The 26,014-nt window shown below is 48.4% G+C and overlaps 1 protein-coding gene and 2 long non-coding RNA genes across 4 annotated transcripts in view; 2 read left to right on the top strand and 1 right to left on the bottom strand.

The window, feature by feature from the left end:
- The window catches only part of LOC144585011 (uncharacterized), a 37,896-nt gene extending 11,895 nt beyond the window's left edge, over positions 1-26,001 (top strand). The window contains exon 2 of the long non-coding RNA XR_013539518.1: positions 25,567-26,001. This is a non-coding gene — a long non-coding RNA (uncharacterized LOC144585011). The remainder of the gene's footprint in view (positions 1-25,566) is intronic.
- LOC144584998 (uncharacterized) lies at positions 3,934-6,829 on the bottom strand. Of its 2 annotated transcripts, none has more exons than XR_013539503.1 (3): positions 5,919-6,829; positions 4,480-4,606; positions 3,934-4,355 (listed from the first exon to the last, which is right to left on the bottom strand). It is a non-coding gene; the product is annotated as an uncharacterized LOC144584998 (long non-coding RNA). The 2 variants fall into 2 exon arrangements; XR_013539504.1 differs by having other exon boundaries at positions 6,429-6,829.
- Positions 9,843-20,278, top strand: LOC144584980 (uncharacterized). The gene is made up of 3 exons (XM_078382378.1): positions 9,843-10,089; positions 12,070-12,156; positions 16,410-20,278. Exon 3 carries the CDS (start codon positions 16,584-16,586, stop codon positions 18,606-18,608), a length of 2,025 nt encoding a protein of 674 aa, XP_078238504.1. The 5' UTR covers positions 9,843-10,089; positions 12,070-12,156; positions 16,410-16,583; the 3' UTR covers positions 18,609-20,278.
- Positions 26,002-26,014: the final 13 nt, after the last annotated feature.

The following is a 26,014-nucleotide window of genomic DNA, read 5'->3' as shown; positions in this document are numbered from 1 at the left end:
CGAGGCTGAAGGGACTCTGTGGGGAACACACACAAAGGGGGCCCTGGGGGACTTGCTCAGTGGGGGGTCCCTCCTGCCCCTTCGGAGTATTGGGATCTCAGCCCCACCATAACTTCCCATCTTTCTTTCCCCACAAACACACAGAGAGACACAAAGACAGACAAAACCCCCGCCGAAGAAGGAGCTGGGGAATGGAAAGGCCCCTCCTGCCCCCCCCACCGAGTATTTTCCTTCCCTTTGGGGGACTATCATTTTAGGGGGGCCCACCAGTGCTCTCTCTCCTCCCTCTCCCCCTCCCCCATAAAGGCCCCCAAATCGCCCCACCTCCGTTCGGATCCTCAGGTGGGAAAGAGGTGGGTAGGGGGCGGGGCGAGAGAGGAAAAGTGGGGAGGGAGGGAGGGGCATGGCCTCCGATTCCAGTAGGAACACAGCCCCAGAAGCAAACCCTCCTCCTTTTCCCACTTCTCTACCACTTTCGTAGCTCTCTTCTCAGTGGCGTTTGGTTGGGAGGTAGGGGTGGTTTTGCAGTCTCAAGGTTTTCAGGGTCCTCCCCCCCCCTCCGATTGGGAAGGGATTTGTATTATTGGCTAGCTATGGCCAGGGGGAATGCATCCTCGCCATGTTTCCGCTATTCACTGTTCTTCCCAAAGCACCCACCAAACCATTAGATCACTATCTAAACCATGGACGTGGTCCACAGGCATTCTCCTTGGCCGTGCCTTCCTCCCCTCCCTTGGTGTGGCCCAAAATTACAACGATATACACATGCTAGCTGATTTTGTTTATAATGCCTCTGAGGTATTAGAAACCCTTGAGAATGTCACAGGCGGCATCCAATCCCGTTTGCAAACTGAAATCATTTCTCACAAAAACATGGTCCTACAGCATCGTCTGACGCTTGACATGATGCTTTTACAACAAGGTGGTTTGTGTGCCTGTATCAATGAAACCTGCTGTATATTCCATGATGAACAAAAGGGTCTGATTCTTGATCATGATGACCTAGCTACCCTAGTCCGTAAACACCAGCTAGACCACACCTGTACCTATGATGCCTTTAATGCGAAGAATTGGGAAAACTGGGACTGGAGTAAGCTCACGTCCTGGCTACCCGATTTCTCTACTTTCAAGAACATTTTTGTTGGCATTGTTCTTCTGGTTGTTACGGCCCTTCTTGTTGGTATACTTGCTACACTTCTTACTGTTACTTCTTCCCTTTGCCCGCCTTACCCCAGCTCCAGCCTTCAATCTGTATCATCCCAACGTGAAGGTAGTTTAAATTCCGCCATCTTATTGCTGTCAGAATTTAAAAAGGGGGGAGTGTGTAGCGTTCAGCCCTGCCCTCACCTGTCCATCACAGCTGAGCAATGGAACAACAGCCAATGAGAGGACGGAAGGTGGTGCTAAAGGGGGAGGAGTTGGGATATAAATAAGGGTGTATGGTGCATGCGGGGAAGTTTGGAGAGATTTGAGTTGAGTGCGAGAGACTTTGTGAGTCTGTGGGCCTCTGAGCCAAAAAGTCAGTGAGAGAAGTGTCTGTGTGTCAGTGAGTGAGAGATATTGATTAACAACTTGTGATTTGCCTGTTTTATTTTACTGATCAAATAAACAAGTTTTAGTTTTCAAAGTAACACTTGTCTTCTTAACTAATTGATGCTGAACTGAAGTATTGGTGGCAGTAACCTCCTGGAGGCCTGAGACAATAGAGGCTTCAGTGTGCCCGCTACAGAGCGTTAGGGGAGCAGGATGGGGTTCTGATATAACATACGCAGAGTACCGTTCTTATACTCCAAATACCTGATACACATTTAACCAGTAAACATATTCTGTATTTTAATCAAGCAATCATACTCTGTACCTGTAATTGAAACATGTTTTCTTACTGATTCCTCTTGCAATGATATTCTGTGTGCATTTCATATCTGTATCTTGTATGCATTTTCTCTTTCCAATTTTCTATTGTATCCCTATTCAATGTATTTTGTATCCTTATTTTATTGGACCTCTCTTTGATACTCCTTACTATGCAATAGTAAGGCAAGTTCCCACACCACATTCTCACATTTCAAAGCATGCCAGATACAATGACCTTTCAGACTCAGGCAACAGGAAGATATCACACCACAATGAGATAACATTTAGGTTTAGTTTACACAAACAAGGCAACTTTTCTTCCTTCACTAAATACAGCAATTTAGGAGACAAACGGGCACAGATGTCTACATTGGAATGTCTGGGGAGGAAACCAGCCATCTATATTTTGACACCACTAGGAGAATTACTGTTCCTGGAGGCCGTACATTGAGGCCCAGGAAATGCAACATAAGCATATCAATGAGATAAGAGGAACCAAGGAACATCCTCTTCAGACATGCAGGCACTTTCAGGGCATAGCATGACCTTGGGTCAAGGGAACACGCGGTCACAGTATGGATATTCGGGTAAGGCCAATAAGCTAAGCCTATGGCACATCTTTGGCCCAATGGGAAGGAGGATCCAGGTTTGAGGCCCAAAGAACCAATAAGAATGTTCCAATTTATGGCTCTTTGTGTAGAAACCTTATAAAATATCTATGCATCTTTTGCTCAGGGCCTTTGCCTTTAAGACAGGGGTTTTAAACTCAATTTACCTGGGGGCCGCTAGAGGCAGAGTCTGGGTGAGGCTGGGCCGCACCAGATTTTCTGCCAAGCAGAGCAAGAGCCCGAGGAAGCCGCCCAGGAGTTTCCTTAGCCAGCAGACAGGTGGGCTGGCTGGCAGGCTGCAGTTCTGGATGGAGGGTGCAAGAGGTGCTGTCTTGGGAGAGAGCCGGCGAGCGAGGCAAGGCTTCTTTTTTTACTCTTGACAGCAGAGAAGGTGTGGGCGCTTTGGGGGGGGCAGGCAAGGCGAGGGCCACAAACTATCATATGGGGGGGCTGCAAATGGCCCCCGGGCCGCATGTTTGAGACCCCTGCTTTAAGACAAAAGGTCCAGCTGTACTTTCCTAAATAAAATTGGCTTAGTACCAGCTGCTTGTGTTTTTAGTCCGTTGTCCTCGCTGGACTTCCGAAACTAAGAGAAATGGGGCTTGGAGGAGGGAGAAGATAAGGGATCGACACGGAGGGAGGGATGTGGATGATGATGATGATACTTCATTTCTATGGCAGCCAAGGCGGCTGCTGATGCCCCTGCAAGGGAGGGAAGTTCCTGTCACGAGAACCAGGCCCTGACCTGAACCCAGACCCTCCATCCCCCCCCATGCTTTTCCCACCCAGAGCAATGGGGGCAGGAGAGCCCCTGGGGGAGGGGCTACCCCTTTGCTACAGTGGGAAAAGTGTGTGTGTGTGTGTGCACGCATGTGTGTCACTTGCACAGAGTAACACAGCCAGCCCTTCTGCCATGATGGAGGTCTGTCAGGCTCAAACGCGCAGAGTCTGGGGGGGCGCTTCCTCCCTCCCTCCCTCCCTTTCCTTCCTTCCTTCCTTCAGAGGAGAGACTTTCCCGTCTCCTCCCCCCCCTTCTTCCCCCCCTCAGACATTACAGGAAAACACCATTGTTTTAACCTCTAGGTCAGATTTAAAAAGAGGAGTTCACAGTGGCTATTCATGGCTATTCATGGCCTCCTCCTCCTCCTCCTCCTCTCCATCTCTCGGGGGGGGGGATGTGGGTCAGAATCAGGCCAGAAAGTCTTCCAGGTCCTCTATCTCTGAGGGAAGGGTCTCCTCCTCCGAGGCTGTCCCGGGAGGCCCCTCGCCAGATCCCCTTCAGCCTCTCCCAAGACCCAGCAGAGAGAAAGCCAAGGGTTTGGCAGATGGGGGAGGGGGGATAGAGAGGCTTTCACCCCCCCCACACACACATGGGTCCCTTCCAGGCTCTGCCCTTTCCACTCCTCCCCCCCACCCGCTTTCTTCTGGGTCCTCCTCTACCTTCCGCCCCTCCTTCCGGATCATAGGGGGAAGAAGACCAGCTGCTCCCAGCATTGCTGCATCAAAGGGTAACCCATGAGGAAGAACTTCTTGAGGGCACAAGCCATTCAGCCGTAGAATGGACACTGGAGTATCCTTTCATCGAACATTTGCAAACAGAGGATGATGGATGCCTACCTTTCTAGCAATGTGGATCTCCGCCTTTGGCAGCAAATTGGACTCAGCGACCTTGGAGTCCCTTGGAGCTGTTCTGTTTTATGACTCCGTTCTGTCTTCTTGCTACGGATACCTCCCGACAATCAAGTATCCTCTTCCTGCTAGTTCAATGGCAGTCTGGCCGTTCTAAGGCATCCATCTTATGTGTTACATCTGAACACAATAAGTCGTGTCACAGATTTTAGTTAAGTTGGAAAAATGTATCTCGGTGTTTTAATCCTTAAAATCACATAATTCCTGCCAAGACAGACAAAAAATACAATGTGAAATAGAAGAGATGCAACTAAATGTCTCGAGGTTTAAAATGTTTCTTTTACCAAAAGATACAGCCTCTCCAACCGTAGGAGAAAGGACTGCTTACCAAGAGTGTCTAGCATCCGGCAGATCTCCTCCGTGTCTTCTCTGCGCAAAGCTTTCTGGTCCAGATCCAGCCATGCCCACTCTTCCTCCGTAAAAGGCACAGCCACTTCCTCAAAGGCCACCAGGCGCTGGAAGAAAAAGGGAAACAATCCTTCTTCCCAGAGTGACCAGACAGGATGGGTTGGTAGAACGGACGAGAAGGAGAAAGAGGGGGGACTGTGGCTTCCACCTGGCAAGGTGTGCAGGGGGTGGTGGGGGTGGTGGGATAAAGCATCCAGGTTGCCTCCCACCCATCTCCCTAGAGCAGGGGTCTCAAACATGCAGCCCGGGGGCCATTTGTGGCCCGCCAGATGATTGTTTGTGGCCCCTGCCTTGCCTGCCCCCCTGAAGCACCCATGCGTCCATTGCTGTCAAGAGTCAAAGCCTCGCCTTTCTCACCTGCTCTCTCCTAAGACAGCGCCTCCTGCACCCTCCATCCAGAACTGCAGCCTGCCAGCCTGCCCACCTGTCTGTCGGCCGGCAGGCTGCAGTTCCGGATGGAGGGCAGAAGAGGCACTGTCTTGGGGGAGAGCTGGTGAGCGAGGCACGCTGCCGGCCCTTCCCCCCCGGGTGTGATGACTGAGAGCGGATCTCACTCCCGGCCCGTCCTCAAAGAGCGCCTCCAACAGCACCACCAACAGCAGCTGCCACCGCCTCTTCCAGGGAAGCGGCTCTCTGGCTCTCTCTCTCTCTCTCGGCACCCCCAGCACCAGCCTGGCTAGCGGCCGCCTCAGTGCCCAGCAGTGCTTCCTCCTCCTCCTCCTCTTTGTCCTGCTTCAGCTGCCTCAGGTCTGCAGGCTGCCAGGGCTCACCTCACAAAGTTTGCTCCTCTGCAATGGGGAGGGGATAGCTGCTGCTGCTGAGTGTGCCTTTTTTTGAGGGGGACCCTCAGAGGACAGTTACTGGACCGCCGTGTGTGTGTGTGTTTGTGTGTGTGTGTGTGTGTGTGCATGCACGCACGCCTGTGAGCCCCGCCACCTCATTCTGTTTCATTTTGCAGGTACCGGTGGGGGCTTTTTTCCTTTGGCAAGGCAAATTCTGTGAGGGATTTTTGTAATTTTTATATCATGCCCTCCTCCCCCTGGCTAGGCAGGTGCCGGCGCTCCCTCCCTTCTCGGCTTCTTCGGACTGCTGGTGGTGTTAGTAGTGAAGGAGGAGCTGGAGGGGGTCATGAGCCGTGATGAGGGCTCGTGCACCCCTCCTCCTCCTCCTCCTCCTCCTCCTCCTCCTCCTCCTCCTCGGAGCCCCAGCTGGGCTAAGGAAACTCCTGGGCAGCTTCCTTGGGCTCTTGGTCCACTTGGCGGAAAATCTGATGTGGGCCAGCCTCACCCAGACTCTGCCTCCAGGGGCCCACAGGTCAATTGAGTTTGAGACCCCTGCCCTAGAGAAGCTTCGTCCCACCTGACCAGGTGCCACGATCTCCCACACCTTACAGGTGAAAACCAGCTTGAAAGCCCTTCTGCTTTCCCGTCCAAACCAGATCTTCTTTTAGAGGAATCTGCGATTGCCTCCTTCAGAGGTGAAAGAGAGACTCCCACCCCCTGGGTCTGAAGGGTGCCAAGACAATTTCCTGGCTTTTTGCCTGTCTCTAATGCATCAATCCATCAGCCAAAAGCAGGGAGATCCAATAGATATTTGTTTATTTTCAGCTGAAAGAAAAGCAAATAGTTGCAGACTTCACTCAAGAAAACATGTAAAAGAGCACGACATACTCATTACAGAATATACTTTTATCAGTGCCATTCCATGTATCTGGTCAGTAATCTAGTTCACAGGCCTTATCTCTAGGCCAGTTCAGTCCACCTGTCCAGAGACCTTTTGCCCAGGGTACCCTTTGGACCTAAAAGGTGCCCCTGATCAACACATGCATGAATGGATTTGCCAAGGGCTTGCACCATGTCAGGTGTTTACCTGCAACCTCATTTCAGGGATTTTCCCACAGGAAACACTTGCAGTCCAGGTAGGTAAGGTAGGAGATGAAGCTTAGGAAGAGGGTGAAAAATATATATATATACAGAGAGAGAGAGAGAGAGAGAGAGAGAGAGATGCCCTTTGTGTGTTTGTGTGTGTGTGTGTGTGTGTGTATAAAACGGAGCTGAACAATTAATTAACACTGAGGTTGTAAACTCAGAAAGTGAGATGGGTGGGGGGAGGTTTCTGATTACTCCTCAAACCTTTCCTCACACAGGCCACCCCCCCCCCATTTTGCAAGCTTCTTGCCATCTTTCAACTTGCCCAGAGAGAGCCTTCCTTCCTCCCTCCCCAGAGATCTGAGTTTAAAAACAGAAAGGGGTGGGATCCAGGCCCCAGAGCTCCCCCTCCTCCCCTTTGAATCCCCCCTCCGCCTCCCTCTCGAGGAGACCCAGATGGAGAAAAGCATTGCCTTGGCTTCCACTGGATAAACAGGGCTTTCTCAGTCTAAAGCTTTAAAGGAGGCGCTCAGCCAGGGAGAGTCCCTGCCCCCCCGGGGGGGGCACCCACAACCTGGGGGTGGGGGTGGGGTCCCCTCCTCCTCCTCCTCCTCCTCCGTCTGACAGGCTCTGCCTCGAAGGGACGTTTTTGGCCTCCCGCTCCTCCTAGAAAGACGCAGGAGATGAAGCTTAGGAAGAGGGTGAAATGGGCTGTCTGGAATCATGGGGTCACCATCTGTTTCTGTTTTTCTTTTAATCATGAGCTAGCCTAATCAAAAAGGACAAAAAGAAAACCGAGCTGCCCAATTGGGAATCCAGAACTATTTTGCTAAAAAGGCTGTAGGTGGAAGTGAACTTGATCTGAGGAAGCTCTTGGAAATCAATACTGGGGAACCGATGCAGAAGTCCCTAATGATAGGTGATCATTTTGTTAATTGTCATAATGTTCTTACCTTGTGAATCTTCTAATGAGCAAAGACTTTCAATATTTGATTAGCATACAGTGGCAGGATGTGACTAATCTTTGGAAAAGCAGACACAGATTCCAATTTGTCTCCTAATTCAATATGGCTGAAATGGAGGATTATACAACGCTGGGCATCACCTGCCAGGAAGTGCCCGTGTCCTTTGCTCTCATGGCCTGAGCTTAGCATGAGTGGCACCATTTTAAAAGAGCAGAATATTTTCCTAGAAAGTGCCTGAATTGCTTAATTTGCAAAGGCTTGTCTCGCCTTTCTGCTCCTCTTTCCTGTTGCCCATTTTTTTTGTTTTAAAAAAGAATTGAATGGCTAATGTTTTGTTATTGTTAGGCATCCTTCAGTCTCGAAAGACTATGGTGACGTGCTCTGTATGGAGGACGTGGAACAGCGTCTAGTGTGGCTGAGGAGACCAATTCGAGAGTGACAATCTCTTCCACACTGAAGACAGATCCAATCTGTCCCCTGTCAAGCTCCCTGGTTTTGCTGCTTTTGTGACTTCCACTTTGCCTTGGCCTGCTGGACAAGGGTCTCTTCAAATTGGGAGAGGCCGTGCTGTACTGCCTGCCTCCAGGCTGAGCACTCAGATGTCAGGGTTTCCCATCTGTTGAGGTCTATTCCTAAGGCCTTCAGATCTCGCTTGCAGATATCCTTGTATCGCAGCTGTGGTCTCCCTCTGGGGCAATTTCCCTGCACTAATTCTCCATACAGGAGATCCTTTGGAATCCGACCATCAGCCATTCTCACGACGTGCCCAAGCCAACGTAGACGTCGCTGTTTCAGTAATGTATTCATGCTGAATAATCCAGCTCGTTCTAGGACTACTCTATTTGGAACTTTGTCCTGCCAGGTGATACCAAAAATCCATTGGAGGCAACGCATATGGAAGGTGTTCAGCTTCCTCTCCTGCCATGCACAAAGGGTCCAGGACTCACTGCAGTAGAGGAGCGTGCTCAGGACACAGGCTCTATAGACCTGGATCTTCGTATGTGCCGTCAGCTTCTTATTGAGCCATACTCTCTTTGTGAGTCTAGAGAACATGGTGGCTGCTTTCCCAATGCGTTTATCCAGCTCGACATCCAGGGAGAGGGTGTCAGAGATGGTTGAGCCAAGGTACACAAAGTCATGAACAACCTCCAATTCTTGTGTGGAGATGGTAATAGAAGGAGGTGAGTCCACGCCCTGGCCCATGACTTGTGTTTTCTTCAGGCTGATTGTTAGTCCAAAGTCTTGGCAGGCCTTGCTGAAACGATTCATGAGTTGTTGGAGGTCTTCAGCAGAGTGGGCAACAATGGCTGCATCATCTGCGAAGAGGAAGTCCCGCATGCATTTCAGTTGGACTTTGGTCTTCGCTCTCAATCTAGAGAGATTAAAGAGCTTTCCGTCTGATCTAGTCCGGAGATAGACACCTTCGGTTGCAGTTCCAAAGGCATGCTTCAGCATGACAGCAAAAAAGACCCCCCCCAAAAATGACTAATGGTCACCTGTTTTTTTTCTCCCCTCCTGCTCCTTTCCTTGCCGCCAACCCCACCACCTTGTCTTCTGCCCCACTGACGACCCCTTGCCAGAATTCCTGGTCTCTTTGCAGAGATCGGGGGGGGGGAAGGGACCCCCTTTTTATGGGAGGAAAGGCCTCCTCCAAGGACGTTGGTTAAAGTTCAAGTCTGAATCTTTGGTACAGAGTTTTGAGTCCTTATTAAAAAAACAAGCTTTTTTTCCCCTCAGAAAAAGGGGAGAGGTTGGGTGGGTTCTGAGTTGACCCCGAGTCATTGGGAAAGAACCCCCCCCCCCCACGTTTCCTTCGTCTCCTTCGTCCCACAACTGGCCTGTCCAGCCTCGTCCCTGGGGGGGGGGGAAGGGATTTCTTCTCTTGCCCCATTCAAACGTGTGGGGAAAGAGGAGCCGGTTGGGACCTCAGGAAAAGCCCTGTTGAACTTCTGCCTGACTCAGAAGCCTTTAGAAGGGCAGGGTGTGGACGTGACGACACGCAGGTAAGGGGCGGGCAGGAGTGAACCCCTGAACCTGAGGGAGAACAACAGCGCATATTTGCCCCCCCCTCCCGTTTCTTCTCTCTTCCTCTGGCGGCCCCTCCCCCCTTGCAAAGCAGCCTCTCCCCGAAGAACAATGGGGACCCAATGAGAACTCGCGCCGCCTGCGCGTCACCCGTTGCTGGGCAGAAGCCCTCCAAGCCTCGGTCTCCTTGGGCGTCCCCCTGCCCTATTATGGCGTCTATGAGGGGGGTTGCCTGGCAACCCGGTGGCGCTCATGGGGGAGAGGTTCTGGCTCCGCCCAGAAGACAAGGGAGGCCCAATGAGAGCTCGCCCCTCCTCCTCCTGGCTTTAGGAGCCGCTCAAAGCTTCCTCCCTCAGGAGAGGAAAATATCTTTTCTTCCCCCCCCCCCCGTTCAGGCTCCGCCCCTTCTGCTCTGCCTCCCCTCCCCCCACCCGCTTCGTCCTCGGCCTCCCCTCCCCCCATCGCCCCCCCCTTTTCCATTCAGGGGGAAAAAAACGAGGAAAAAGAAGAAGAAGAGGAAGAAGCAGGAGCGGCGTCGAAGGGGAACCGGAGGTGGGAAGCCCCGCTCTCTGCCCCCCCCACCCTCTAGGATTCCCCCCCCCGAAGAGGCCGCTTTGCAGGGGGAGGGGAGCGGATTCCTCGCGAGTTTCCCGCCAGAGGACCGGCAAGGAGGTGAGCCATATTCGGGGGGGGGGGTTGCAGGACCGCTTTTTTTTAGGGGGGGCTCAGGAGTTGCTAAAGAGATGGAGAATTTCCCCCCCCCGCCAACCCCGGAGACCCCCCCCTCACAATCCGCTCCGTCTGCGAAGCACGAAAGGCCTCGCCCGCTTTGAGGGAGGGGGGCGAGGGGGGGTCCCTTTGTTTCTCTCCCTGCCTTCCTCCTCCTCCTCTTCCTCCCCGCATGGAGGGGGGGGGGCTAAATTGGGAGGGGGGCCGAATGGGGGCCTCGATCTAGTCCCCCCCCCGAGCGAGACACCCAGGCCCTTTTCTCTGTGCGTGTCGGTGGGTCCTCCTCGACCCCCTTCTTTTCCCGGATCTTGCAGGCAGCCTTTTTGGGGGGGTGGCAGAGGGGGGGGGGAAAGTGGGGAGCGTCCCCCCCGGTGCTCTTTCTCCCCCCCAATTTCTCCTTCCTCCAGGAAACCCCCTCCCCAAAACTTCACACACACACACACACACGGTCGGAAGCGGGGTGTGGGATGCATTGGGGAGGAGGGAGGGAGGGAGGGGGGGAGGGGGGGGGTCTGCAAAGGGAGGGCACGAGGGGGATCCCAGAAATGGGCCCTTTCGGGGTGACGAGGGGGGGTCAGCTGGGGGCGATGGGGCTCCCCTCCTTCCCCCCCCCCCCCGATGCCTGGCCTCCCATCCTGAGCCTCTTCAGGATCCCCCCTCCCAGTCTATGGGGTTTGAAGGGACTCTTCAGGAGCATCTCTTGGTTCAGTGGATCTGGATGGAGGAGAGGGAGGGGCCGACCAGATTCCCCCTCCCCGACCAGATCCCAGGCTGCAGGAAAGGGGTTGTGGGGGTGGGTGGACGGGTTGCCCCCCTCCCTCCCTGTGCTTGTGTGTTGGGGGTGTTTGTGTGTGTGTGTGTTTGGAGGGGGCTTCCTGGTGGCCTTGCAGGAAAAGCCTCCCCCCCCAAGAGGAAAGCAGGGCAGAAAGAGAAAGAGGCCCAGGAAGGCCATGGGTTTTGGGGCAGAGGCGGGAAGGAGATCTCCCCCCCCCCCCGCAAGGAGAGGATCCTCTGGCCGGCTCTCCTGGCTGCAAGGGGGGGCTCTTCTCCTGGATGCGCCACTCAGAGCCCCCCCCCCAATTTGCAAAAGGCCCCTCCCTCCCTCCCTCCCTGCTTTCTCTGCCCCACCGGATGGAAGAAGGAGAAAGGCAGCCCTCCAAAGGGAAAGCCTTTCGCTCTTCCTCCCCCCCCCCCGGGATCTCTCCAGAGGGATCCTTTGGCTTCTTCTCTTCTCCCAGGGAGGGGGAGGAGAGATTCCTCCCAGGATCGAAAGAGAAGGGATCACACGCCAGATCCCTCCAGCCTTTGCCAGGCAGGTGAGCTCTTTCTAATTGCCATCACAGGCACCTCCATCCTATTCAAACATTAATCATCTTCCTTCTCCAGGGACGGTGGAGCTGACCCAAGGCCGCCCCGGCTGGTTCTTCTCGCGGGAGGTGGCCCATTGGGGGGGGGGAATCGAACTCCCAACCTCCACCTCCCCAGTCACAGATCCAACACCCCAGAGCTCTCCAGCCACCTACTCTCCCGTCAGCAGGAGGCCCTTTCTTGTGCCGCTCGGATAAGGAGGTCGGAGCATTTCACCCTCATCGCTGGCAGCCCCAGATTTTATATATTTTATATTTTATATTGTTCTGTTTTATCTATGTAAGCCACCCCGAGTAGACATGGTCTAGAGGGGCAGGGTAAAAATCCAATAAATAAATAAATAAATAAATAAAGGAGCCTTTTCGGGAGGGGGGCGCCACCCCCAGGTCTCCCGTAGCTACTCTTGAGGGACCAGGAGGCCACAGAGATGGGCTTGACCCGACCGGTCCTTCTCCGCCCCTCGCAGAGGACTGGGCGGGGGGGGGGTGTGTGGGTGACCTCTCCATCTTCTTCCCTTCCCTTTAGTTTTTCTGTTCTTTCCACTTCGTTTCGTAGCCTCTGAAGGGACTTCCAGCCAACCCGCGGGGAGGCGAGAGACCTCGGATTTGACAAAGGAAGGCCCCGGAAGGACGCACCCGACCGGTGGGTTTCCTGGCCCAAGGGGGGGGGCGGGCTTTGATCCCAGGTTGCAGGGGTCCCCGCTTGGTTGTCTACCATGCTGCCTCTCTGAACATGGGCAGAGTGTTCTTATTGGTTTAGCTCCCAATCCAGGTGGGCTCCACCCTGCGTTAACTGCTGTGGATGAGACACAGCTTGTCGGAGCGCTTCCCCGAATTCCCCCTTCCTTCTTTTGGGATCCAGGAGGGGGAACGGAAGAAGCCGCTCCTGCGTGCGTGTGTGTGTGGGGGTTCTTTTGGAGAGGGAAAGGTGGGAGGGAGCCTTTTTCCCCTCTCGCCTTTCTCCTAGAAGAACCTAAGGAGCTCTCTGGTGGATCAGGCCCAGGGCCCCTCTTAGTCCCCATTCCTACCCCCCTCTTCCTCCCCTGGGTGCTGGGGTCTCCTCGACTTGCGAGCCAGCAAAGGAGTGTTCTGGAAATCTCCCTATTCTCTCTAAAGGCCCGTCCAGGAGGGGCCTCGGTGTTCATGGCCCTGCTGGGGGTGGCCTTCACTGGAGGGAACGGGCCCTGGGGGGGTGACGGGCAGCCTTCGTCCAGCTCCTTCCTCCTGTTTGGCCAGAAGAACCGCTGTTCTCCTCTGGCCAGAGTTCTCTGTACAACCAGGTGGGTCCTTCTTGGGGTAGGTCACGAGCCAATCAAAGCACCACCCTCTGCAACCTACGGGGTGAAATCATTTGTCCCTCTTCTTGGTGATTAAGAGCCGCAGAGGAGACCCTCCTCTTGCTCCCACTGCAAGTGCAAGCCCACCTTATAGGGACACGGGGAAAGGAGGGCCTTCTCGGTGGCAGCCCTCAGCCCGTGGCATGCTCTCCCTCTTCCCATTTATCCTTTTGGAAAGAGCTAAAACCCCATCTCTTCAGGCAGGCTTTTAAAAGTTATAACGGAATCCCTGAACCCCATTTTGGCAGATAATTTTTTTCCTGTTTTAATCTTTTAATTGTATTTTAAATCATACATTGTTTAATTTATCTTTTAATATCTAGTGTATTGTGTTTTTAACTGTGTGAATGTTAATGTTGTGAGCCGCTTTGCGTCTCTTGGCAGAAGCCGAAGATGAGCCAACAGTGCGATGTGGCTGCAAAAAAGGCCAATGCTATTTAGGCTGCATTAAGAGCATCCCATGAGGTGCTAGTTCCCTTCTCCTTGGTAAACCTAATCATCCTAGCTTCTGATAGTAATACCAGTACTTTTTAGTGGGACTTTTAGTGGGTGGGGAGTGTTTGGGAATTTTATGTGTGTGCATGTGTCTGGTCTCTGGGTGTCTGTGAATTTCGTTGTATGTGTATATACTTACAATGACAATAAATTATTATTATTATTATTATTATTATTATTATTATTATTATTATTATTATTATTATTATTATTATTATTATTATTATTATTATTAATCCTTGCTTTTTCATCACCATTTCAAAATCTGTTAATTATGTTTTGTAAGACTTTTAAATCTTTATTGGTTTCATCCTAAAGGAAAAAATAATTTTAGGTAGTAACCCTTTGTTACACATTTCATAGTACATCAAATTACTACCCTCTCTTATCCTCCATATTTCCGTCAATTCTTTCTCCGTTTTGTCTAATGTATGTTTATGTTGTAAAATGTCAAGAAAACGTTTGATACCTGGACACAAACAGTGTCCTTGGTGGAAGCGTAGATGTTTCCCTTCTGGAGGGAATGAGGGAGACCTGGCAGAAACACCATGCTTTGCCTTTCTCTCCGGATGCAAAAAACTATGACAGGCAAACATAATTAGAAAAATACTTTGTATTTAAACATTTAACTTAAATAGCTTAACTTCACTATAAAAGCATGTACAGAGCATATAATGACTTTTTTGCTCACGATCCCACTGTCAGCCTGACCGCCCTTAAGCAAAGGGGCAGCAACGAATGCTCTGCCTGACCTGCTTTTATCCCAACTTCAGCCCCTACAATCCCAGGCGCCTGCCCGTGGCTACGACAGCCTCAAACTTTCCCAGTGAATCAGCTTCAGGGGTTTGGCTGACCTACACCCAGCTTGTTTCCCTGGCTTTCCTATGTGAGTATGTTGAAGACTTTGATTTACTGTATTTCTCAGTGACCTGATCTATACGAACATTTTGACATAAAATTCCTTTATGTAACCTCTGTAAGCGATCAGCTCTCCTAAGAGAATGCTGAAAGCTGGTATAGAGAGGTTCCAGGTCCAGTTGACCCCTATTTGAGTTGAGATGAGTCCTTGTCTCAACCAGGCTGTCCCACTGGCACCCTTTCCCAAGTCTATCCCCAATTAAAAACCTCTTCCGAAACCAAATTATAACCATGAGTCTTAGAGACATTTAGAACTCTCAGAATTCAGGAAAATACTGGACTCAAAGTAGCATAGTTTTGTGGCCTGTAAGTAATCCAATTAAGTATGGTCGCAGGTTGTCTGTTCAAGAGACCAAGCATAAGTTCTTAAGTATTATTATTTTATTAGAAAAATAAAGATTTAGCTAAATTCAGTTTGTAGTCCATCGTGACTAGATAGGCGGGATATAAATAAAATAAAATTAAATAAATAAATAAATAGCATTCAAAAACATTTCCATAACTACAGGTAGTTAGAATCTTAACAAATCCCAGCTACAAAAATAAAATAAAGAAATTCTACTAACTAGAAAACAGGTAAGGCTAGGCCTCCCCCCCCCACTTTCTATTCTTCTACTAAGAACTACATCTTAGCATTGGGAACTCCAAAGTCCATTCAAAAATCAATAATCCATGGTAAAATCCATTAATCTAAAAATGAGTTAGAAAAGAGTCAAAAAGAGTCTCTCTCTCTGTACCATCCTGTCATTTTCTTCACACGCTGAAAGCACCCCCTCCTTCACTCTCCACTGGTGTAAGCCAATCAGGACAAAGGATTCTTGTCTCTCTCCACCTCCTCTTCTCATGAGAACTGCAGATGTTGTTGACATTCTTCCTCGATATTATGAGTTTTCGTCTTCGCCAAGCATAGCCTTGGTCATGCTATCTACACGATAACATTCCTAGCTAGCTGTAAAGAAAAACAACTTCTCCATGCTTCTAGAAAAATGACACAGGCTGAGATGATTTCCTTTCTACATCATTCCATGACTACAAATCCCATTTAGAAATTACATTTTAGCTTCAATAACCTAGATCATGACAACCTCTACCTCCTAGCTTCTTTATAGTCACATGTACCCTTAAAATCCATATTCACCAATGTGCAATCTGCTACATTTAAAAGCCCTATATCTGTCTTACAAACTAAATCACAATCACTAGATGTAAATATATATAATCTATCCTAAAATAACTTTTATACGCTGATGAATAAAAAGTAAACTTTACATCTCCTTTCACTTCTTTCCAAACATCTTGCATATCAGTTCTATATAAGTTTATTTCATATCGTAATATTATACCTTCTTTCATCCTTGGTAGGGTTTAACTTCTCTTCCTCTTCATCCATTAACATTTATCTTTATTATCAAGACTTTAAACCATTCCATTTTAGCATCACATCTCCATTTGGTCCCATACTCTGATGACATACCCCAGAAAAGAAACACCCAATAGTAACATATCCTCAAACTTTAACTATTTTCCTAAAAAAAAATACCCTAAACCCTCACCACTACATTTAATAATATTTTCCCCCTCTTTTTTAGCAAGATCCTACCTGGCCATGGTTAAGTACAAAGTCCTGCACCTTGGAAAAAGAAACCAATTGCACACTTACAAGATGGAGGATACTTGGCTCAGCAAAACTACGAGCGAGAGGGATCTGGGAATTGTTGTAGATAGCAAGCTGAATTGAGCCAACAGTGGCTTTTTACTAATCCACGTTCTCCAACTCTTTTTTCCTTTCCTCCTTTCATGGGTTCACCATTTTCAATACATTTATGGACTTGCAAAGCCTTTAAATTAAGTACCGTAGAGTGGAGGAAATTTGCAAGTAAAGCATGGAACTTTTCCAGTGAAACCTCAATTCTCATCAAACCCTATCATTATATTTCTGAGTAAGATGGCTGGATAGCTCTGTGGTTTAAATATCTGGTTGCACAACCCGAGGTTCCCCGCTGTGTCTCCCATGGGTAAGGTCAGACTGTGTGGCGTTTGGGAATTTAGGCAAGGGGAGTACATGCTGTTTTCACAATATGGCTAATTTTTCAAATTTGCCAGTAAAGCCTTCAGGAGACATATGCCTTCTTTTTTTCTCTATCAGGTAACAAACATGATGGTCCTGAAAAAAGTCAAGTGTGAACCTGGAAAGAAAAGCTTAGAAAAACCCACGAGCTAAAGGAGAAACGGGTTAAATGCCTGAAGTGTGGAGACAGCTTCAGACCAGTGCCGCTAATTCAGATTAAAGAATCACCCTGGGGACAAATCATACAAAAACATGGAATGTAAAAACAGTTTCAGCAGTAGAAGAAATCTGCGTTCACATCGAAGAACTCACACAGGGAAGAAACCGTACAAATGCATGGAATGTGGAAAAAGTTTCAGTGAAAATGGTCATCTTACGTCACATCAAAGGACTCACACTGGGGAGAAACCACATAAATGCATGGAATGTGGAAAGAGCTTTAGTCTCAATTATGTCCTTAGGTTACATCAAAGGACTCACACTGGGGAGAAACCACATAAATGCATGGAATGTGGAAAGAGCTTTAGTCACAGTGGACATCTTAGGTCACATCAAATGACCCACACTGGGGAGAAACCACATAAATGCATGGAATGTGGAAAGAGCTTTAGTCGCAGTTTTGCCCTTAGATTACATCAAAGGACCCACACTGGGGAGAAACCACATAAATGCATGGAATGTGGAAAGAGCTTTAGTCGCAGTTATGCCCTTAGATTACATCAAAGGACCCACACTGGGGAGAAACCACATAAATGCATGGAATGTGGAAAGAGCTTTAGTCTCAATTATGTCCTTAGGTTACATCAAAGGACTCACACTGGGGAGAAACCACATAAATGCATGGAATGTGGAAAGAGCTTTAGTCACAGTGGACATCTTAGGTCACATCAAATGACCCACACTGGGGAGAAACCACATAAATGCATGGAATGTGGAAAGAGCTTTAGTCGCAGTTTTGCCCTTAGATTACATCAAAGGACCCACACTGGGGAGAAACCACATAAATGCATGGAATGTGGAAAGAGCTTTAGTCTCAATTATGTCCTTAGGTTACATCAGAGGACTCACACTGGGGAGAAACCACATAAATGCATGGAATGTGGAAAGAGCTTTAGTCAGAGTCGTCACCTTAGGTTACATCAAAGGACTCACACTGGGGAAAAACCACATAAATGCATGGAATGTGGAAAGAGTTTTAGATGCAGTGGTCAGCTTAGGGTACATCAAAGGACCCACACTGGGGAGAAACCACATAAATGCATGGAATGTGGAAAGAGCTTTATTCGCAGTTATGCCCTTAGGTTACATCAAAGGACCCACACTGGGGAGAAACCACATAAATGCATGGAATGTGGAAAGAGCTTTAGTCGCAGTTATGCCCTTAGGTTACATCAAAGGACCCACACTGGGGAGAAACCACATAAATGCATGGAATGTGGAAAGAGCTTTAGACACAGTGGTCAGCTTAGGTTACATCAAATGACCCACACTGGAGAGAAAGCACATAAATGCATGGAATGTGGAAGGAGCTTTAGTCACAGTGGTCAGCTTAGATTACATCAAAGGACTCACACTGGGGAGAAACCATATAAGTGCACAGAATGTGGAAAGAGCTTTATTCGCAGTGATGTCCTTAGATTACATCAAAGGAGTCATACTGGGGAGAAACCACATAAATGCATGGAATGTGGAAAGAGCTTTAGTCAGAGTAGTCAGCTTAGGTTACATCAAAGGACCCACACTGGGGAGAAACCACATAAATGCATGGAATGTGGAAAGAGCTTTAGTCTCAATTATGTCCTTAGGTTACATCAAAGGACTCACACTGGGGAGAAACCACATAAATGCATGGAATGTGGAAAATGCTTTAGTCGCAGTGATGGCCTTAGGTTACATCAAAGGACCCACACTGGGGAGAAACCACATAAATGCATGGAATGTGGAAAGAGCTTTAGTCAGAGTGGTCAGCTTAGGGTACATCAAAGGACCCACACTGGGGAGAAACCACATAAATGCATGGAATGTGGAAAGAGCTATAGTCAGGCTGGACTGCTTATGGTACATCACAGGACCCACACTGGGGAGAAACCACATAAATGCGTGGAATGTGGAAAGAGCTTTAGTCGCAGTGATTCCCTTAGCTTACATCAAAGGACACACACTGGGGAGAGACCACATAAATGCATGGTATGTGGAAAGAGCTTTAGCAAGAGTAGTCATCTTAAGTCACATCAAAGGACTCACACTGGAGAGAAACCACATAAATGCATAGATTGAGGAAAGAGCTTTAGTCGCAGTGGTGACCTTAGATTACATCAAAAAACTCACACTGGGGAGAAACCATAGAAGTGCATGGAATGTGGAAAGAGCTTTATTCAGAGCTCCTGATAAATCTGTCATAGATCAGATTATGGGGTTTAAATCATGTACTGAAGATGAGATACATAGTTGTGAACAATGTAAAATGGATTCCATATTGGTTCTATGTATGAAATATTTTGTATGTTGGGAATGTATTTCCAGAGGCCTGTGGGAATGTTTTTACTTTAGGCCAGGACAAGCCAATAAGAAGATCAGACATTTGTTGTGATGTAGAAGGCAATGTACTGAGAAAAAAACACCTGTTTCTCATTAGAAGAGCAGGAGGGATAGCTTCTATAAGCTTATGCTGTGATTGGATGACAGTGTGAGAAACGAAGGAGAAGGGAGGTACCAAGATGATTGAAAAAGGAAGTTTTGCTATGTGCAGAGTTACATCTTTTGTTCTATCCTTCTATCTTTTTCCATTATAGATTTTTCTAGGTCTTTTTGCCTGCTGCTCCGTGCCGGTAAAGGACTGGGGAAGATGTCGGGAGTCAAGGAAGAAAGAAAGGGGGGCTTTAAGCCTTTTGCCTACCCTAAGGAAGCTTTTAGAGATTTTAGAGCTATTGTAATTAAAAGAGAATTATTTGCCTTATTTCTATTTTGCAAAAAGCCCTGAAAACGCTTATTTGCTATGCTTTTGCTTCAAACTGACTTAATTTTTTCAATAAAAACAATAATTATAAAATCTTTTGGTCTCTTGAACAATGAAACTGTCATAGCTATACCCTGAGGGGGAAGCAAGGCCACATTAAGCTACTGAGTTCTATCTTATTGAGCCAAGTAGATCTTAGGACTACAAAGCTCATGTGTAACTTCCTACTGATATTTTTTAAGGGTCAGCAAGTATCTTTTTAGGGCAGACTTCTAAGAAGTTTGTTGTATGCCCTGGCTGAGGTAATTCAGGACTCAACCCAGCTGTATAGGGGTGCTCAAACTTCAAATTACTCTCTGTCCGACCGTTCAAGTTCTCCTACACAGGAAACTGGGTTGGAACATGGTGGCAGCGGTGGGATGAATCTACGTGCTGTTAGCTCCTTGTACTGACATGGTTGGCAACACAGTACTGTTTTGTTTTAGTAACGAGGCAGGAAGGTATTCCATGTGCCTTGCTACTTTTTTCTTTTCTGATACTTTTTCCTTTTCTGATACTGTTACATACAGCACTGATGTTACCTGTCTGTCATGGGTTTGGAGGGAAAGTTCCATCCTATGGGGAGTGGAAGGCGGGACATCAGGAGGAGGGGCTGTACTGTATATATAGGTGAAGCCTGTGTGGAGAAGTGGAGACGCTGGGATGTGACGAAGCAGCAGCTGGGAAGAAGAAGCTGGTGTGGGAGTCTGTGTGTCAGACAGGGTACTACTGTGTGTCAGTCAGTACCAACCTGATAGGTTCAGGTGTCTGTTGGTTAGCCAGAACTGATAGGTTCAGGGTCTGTGCTTCAAGTTAAGTGTTCTGTGTGAACCAAACTGTGTGCATGTATGAATGAGACTAAGCCACGTTACTATATCTTATTCACCTGATCGTTTTATTTTTCCCTGTGTGTATTTAAATAAACCTTATTCTTTTATTTGTTGAAAATCCATCCCTGGTCTGTGTGACTTCTTATAGGGAATGGTTGGTGGCAGCTTAGTTAACGTGTGGCAGATCCCAGTAGGTCTGGGTTTGTCACATTGATTGGTGTCCAGCGTGTGGGATACGACTGGTCCAGTTGTCCAGCGGTCCAGCAAAGCCTTGGCAAGTGTGCCCAGAGCAAGGGGGGTCTAGTCAGGGACAATCTGAGAGCGCGTAGGTAATCTTCTAGGTGTGCCTCACGGGGGGGGTGCACTAGTAGAAGAACGTGTAACCTCAGATTGGGGGCTAGATTAGGGAGCTCTGAGGCAACCTGTTTTTGGCGGGAAAAAAAGCTGAGGCAAAACTGTGAAATAGCAGTGAGCTAGCTTGTCTGCTGAGAGGCCCAGCAGAGGGGGGTAGACTCTAGCTCGCAACTGTTGCAAGTAGTGCTGAAAGGACAGCAGCAATCTATAGAGAAAGCTGGTTCTGAGGCAAAAGAAAAAAAAAGTGGTCGTTTTATTTTGAGGCTTGACTTTTTAAAGCAGCCTGTTCTGGGGGGGGGATTATGCCCTTGACTCGAAGCCAAATGGCAGAAATGGGTGAAGTGAAAGACCCCCAGGTTGACCAAGGTTCTGAGGATGAATTTGGCTCAGTGCAAGGTGACAGCACGGGAGAACAGAACCCAGAACTCAGAAAATTGCTCATAGCTCAACAGCATGAACTGAGGATGAGGCAATTTGAAATGGAGGAAAGATTAGAGAGAGAAAAAATGGAGGAAAGGGAAAGAGAGAAACAACGGCAATTTGAATTAGAGAGAGAAAGAGAGAAAATTGCTCTGGAAAAAGAAAGGATGGCGTTTGAGTTAAGAAAATTGGAAATGATGAACCAGAACAATAATAACAATAGGGATTCTGAGGGAGGCCAATTGTCTAAAGCTGACCTGAAGAAATTCCCTGTGTACCACAAGGGAGATTGTCCTGAGGTGGTCTTTTCCTTAGTGGAAAGAGCGTTTGTGGACTTCTCAGTGAGGGAAACTGAGAAGATGACCATCATGCAATCTTTAATCAGTGGTAGCCTGGCTGAAGTTTATTCAGAGATGCCACAGGAACTGATGAAAGATTTTGCAGAATTTAAAAAACTGGTGTTTGCAAGACATGGGATAAATGCGGAACAGCTGAGGCAAAGATTCAGGTCAATCACCAAGAAACCAGAGCAGACGTTTACCCAAGTGGGGGCCCAATTGGTGAGGCTGCTAGAGAAATGGCTATCTCAGGAGGGGACAGAGACCTTTCAGCAGCTCAAAGACTTGATAGCGCTGGAACAGTTCTATTCAGTCCTGCATGGGGAACTGAAATTCCAGGTGAGGGAAAGGAAACCAAAATCTGTGGCAGAAGCAGCCGAGATCGCAGATTTTATTTCCCAAATAAGAAAGCCCTTGGGTGAGGGGAAAGCGATGGGGAAACCTAAAGAAACCTACAGCAAGTACTCTCAGGGACCAGGGAAAAACCAGCAAGGGGGAGGGGCCCATGGTGAAGGGAAGCCCTCAGACATGAAACCAAGACCTCAGATTTTGGAGGGAAAACCAAAACAAGATGAGAAAGACTCAAAATACACCAGAAAATGTTATTTCTCTCAGGGAAAGGGCCATCTAATCTCAGAGTGTGAGAAATTAAAGCAGCTAAAAGGAATTGTGCCTCAGGATTCGAGTGGAACCAAGCCAAAAGCTGTGTTGTGTGTCCAGAAAGAGCAAGGCTCATTGTCACTGAGGGAGCCTGTTGCCATGGCTACTCAATCTGGAACAGCTACATCTGCTGATCAGGCTGAGGAAAATGGTCCTCTTGTAGAGGTCAGGCGCTGCCTACTGGTGAGAACAGATTCTCAGTTGTTTGAGACAGCAGGGGTGGACGTAGGAATACTTGACCATCAGTATCGGGGGCTGCGGGACACTTGTTCTCAGGTGACCCTGTGCCATCCAGATATTATTCCTAGGGAATATGTAATCCCAAATGAGAGCATGAAGGTGGCAGGGATTGAGGGGCAGGTGATCTCACTGCCAGTAGCGGAGGTACCTGTGAACTTTCAAGGCTGGAGGGGAGTTTGGCGGCTAGCAATTTCATCGACTCTGCCAGCAGCCGTGCTCGTGGGAAATGACCTGGCTGAACATGTGAAACGGGTGCTAGTGATTACACGTTCACAAGCCACCACGGGGACAGTTCAGGGGGGTAATGAGGAGCCAGAGACGGAAGCAGAGGGGAGTTCAGAAGCTGTGGTGGAAACCTTAACCACAGACAGCAGATTTGGACAAGAGCAAAAGGCAGACGCCACTCTCCAAAAGTGTTTTGAACAGGTGACTGACGCCCAGCTAACACCTGAAACCCCAGTGAGATTTCTGGAGAAAAAGGGGATTTTGTATAGAGAGACCCTGAGGAATATCTCAAAAGGGGGAGATGGGATCAGAAGTCAGCTAGTGGTACCTGAAAAGTATCGCCCCATGATCTTACAAAGGGGGCACTCTGACATGTTTGCTGCACACTTAGGGGTGAACAAAACACAGCAGAGAATCACACAGAATTTTTACTGGCCTGAAATAGGGAAGCAGATCAAAGAATTCTGTAAACAATGTGATGTGTGTCAAAGGCAGGGGAATAGCCGAGACAGGACCAAGGCAAAGTTGTGCCCTTTGCCTGTGATTGACACTCCGTTCAAATGCATAGGGGTGGATATTGTGGGACCTTTGCCCAAGGCCACAAACAGGGGGAACAGGTTCATTCTCACAATTGTGGACCATGCCACGAGGTACCCTGAAGCCATTCCCTTGACTAACATTGAAACTAACACAGTGGCAGATGCCTTGGTGGGGTATATGTCCAGGATGGGATTTGCCTCAGAAATAATCACAGATTTGGGAGCATCGTTCACATCAAAGCTCATGAAACGCTTATGGCAAATCTGTGGAATTAAGCACAAGGAAACCACTGCTTATCACCCTGAAAGTAATGGGTTAACTGAGAAGTTCAATGGGACTCTAATGTGCATGATTAGGGCTTACTTGGCAGAGAATCCAAACAATTGGGACCAGAAGCTGCAATCCCTTTTGTTTGCTTATCGATCAGTGCCACAAGCCAGTACCGGGTTCAGTCCGTTTGAACTTTTATTTGGGAGAAGGGTGAAAGGGCCCCTTGATTTGATCAAACAAAATTGGGAGCAGATCACCCAGGATGACCCACAAGACGTTGTGACATACATAGACACCTTGATGAATGACCTAAAGAGAAATCTAGAGCTGGCAGCAGAAAACCTGCAAGCTCAGAAGGTCAGACAGAAAACATGGTATGACCACAAAGCTAGAGAGAGGCACTTTGACCCAGGGGAGGAAGTGCTTTGGCTTAGGCCCTGCAGAGAGAACAAACTGCAGCTCAAATGGGCAGGAACATATAGGGTCATTTCCAAGATGTCAGACCTGAACTACCTTATAGAGCAGGAGGAGAACCAAGCCAGGAGGGTGGTTCATGTGAATGCCCTAAAACCCTACTACAGAGGGGAACAGAGGGTTTTATTCGCGATAAAAGCAGCTGAGAGTGAGGAAGCTGAATTACCCTTCTGGGAGGGTAGAGGGGAAGTAAAATACAACCCAGAGGAGGTAAAGATCAGTCCTGCACTCACCCAAGACCAGCAGCAAGAACTAAAAATGCTGCTCAGTAAATATCAACAGGTGTTTTCCAACAAGCCGGGGATAGTGAAGGGAGTGATGCATCGGATCCACACAGGGGATGCACCCCCGCAGGCAGTATCCCCATACCGAGTAACGGGACCCTATAGGGACAAGGTGCGGAAGGAGCTGGACGAGATGCTTAGGGAGAACATAATCGTCCCCTCTTCTAGTCCTTGGTCCTCTCCGATAGTCCTTGTGGACAAGCCTGATGGGAGCATTAGGTTTTGTGTTGATTACAGGAAATTAAACCGCGTAACCACTCCTGATGCCTACCCAATGCCCAGGCTAGACAACCTGATTGAAACCATAGGGGGTTGTCGGTTCATCTCATCATTGGACCTGGTAAAGGGATATTGGCAATTAAGAATTGATCCCAGGGATCAAGAAAAGACCGCCTTTTGCAGCCCTTTTGGTCTCTATGAGTTTCGAGTCCTGAGCTTTGGTCTCAGAAATGCACCAGCCACATTCCAAAGGCTGATGGACCAGACCTTAGCAGGGCTCAGTGACTTTACAGTGGCCTACATTGACGACATAGGGATCTTCAGTAATACCTGGGAAGATCACCTGATACACCTGGAGTTAGTGCTGCAGAGGTTAAGTGCAGCAGGGCTCACAGTAAAGGCCAGCAAGTGTCAGCTGGGTAGCCCAGAAATAAAATACTTGGGTCACATAGTAGGGGGAGGAGTGATAAAACCCCTCGAGGCCAAAATAGAAGCAGTTCGTGATTGGCCTAGACCCCACACCAAGAGAAAAGTTAAATCATTTCTTGGGTTGGTGGGCTACTACAGAAAGTTCATCCCGAGGTTTAGCGAGATTGCGGCTCCGCTGACCGATCTGACGAGGAAGAAGGCTGATGACCGCATCCCGTGGACCAGCGACTGTGAGGAGGCGTTCCAGAGGTTGAAGCAGGCGCTCATCAACTATCCAGTGCTGCGTGCTCCAGACTTCGACCAGGAGTTCATCATCTACACCGATGCGTCTAACAGCGGGGTAGGAGCGGTTCTTTGCCAGGAGGATGAGAATGGTGACCAGCACCCAGTGTCCTACCTGAGTAGGAAACTCCAAAAAGGTGAGAGACATTTGGCAACCGTGGAGAAGGAGTGTTTGGCAATAGTCTACGCGATCCAGAAGGCCAAGCCTTACATCTGGGGAAGATATTTTATTCTTTGCACTGACCATTCACCACTGCAATGGTTAAAGACAATGAAAACCCACAATAGTAAACTTATGAGGTGGGCTTTAAACCTGCAAGACTATGACTTTGAAGTGAAGGTGGTCAGAGGGTCAGTGAACTGTGTTGCTGACGCCTTGTCAAGAAGACCTGAAGAATGAAGACGGCGAAAGAAACATGGACTATGTATATATTTTGATGACTAAAGGTTAAATGTACCTGTTTTTTGAACTTGGTTTGTATGAATAAAGGTAAATTGATGTAATGTATATGGTAAATGGTTAAATGCCTAATTGATATGGTTAACTTAGAATGTAAGTATAAGTAAGTATGATATGGTATGTATAAATGTTTTTGTATGTTTTGGATTCAGGTTGTTTTTTTGGGAAAAAGCACCTTAGCTTTCCCCCTACAAAACAACTTATAAAGAGGGGAGGTGTTACATACAGCACTGATGTTACCTGTCTGTCATGGGTTTGGAGGGAAAGTTCCATCCTATGGGGAGTGGAAGGCGGGACATCAGGAGGAGGGGCTGTACTGTATATATAGGTGAAGCCTGTGTGGAGAAGTGGAGACGCTGGGATGTGACGAAGCAGCAGCTGGGAAGAAGAAGCTGGTGTGGGAGTCTGTGTGTCAGACAGGGTACTACTGTGTGTCAGTCAGTACCAACCTGATAGGTTCAGGTGTCTGTTGGTTAGCCAGAACTGATAGGTTCAGGGTCTGTGCTTCAAGTTAAGTGTTCTGTGTGAACCAAACTGTGTGCATGTATGAATGAGACTAAGCCACGTTACTATATCTTATTCACCTGATCGTTTTATTTTTCCCTGTGTGTATTTAAATAAACCTTATTCTTTTATTTGTTGAAAATCCATCCCTGGTCTGTG

This window comes from Pogona vitticeps, chromosome W (genome assembly GCF_051106095.1).
Source record: "Pogona vitticeps strain Pit_001003342236 chromosome W, PviZW2.1, whole genome shotgun sequence".
Taxonomy (NCBI): domain Eukaryota; kingdom Metazoa; phylum Chordata; class Lepidosauria; order Squamata; family Agamidae; genus Pogona; species Pogona vitticeps.
The sequence above is the reverse complement of the archived record's forward strand: the minus strand, read 5'-3'. Positions and strand labels throughout refer to the sequence as shown.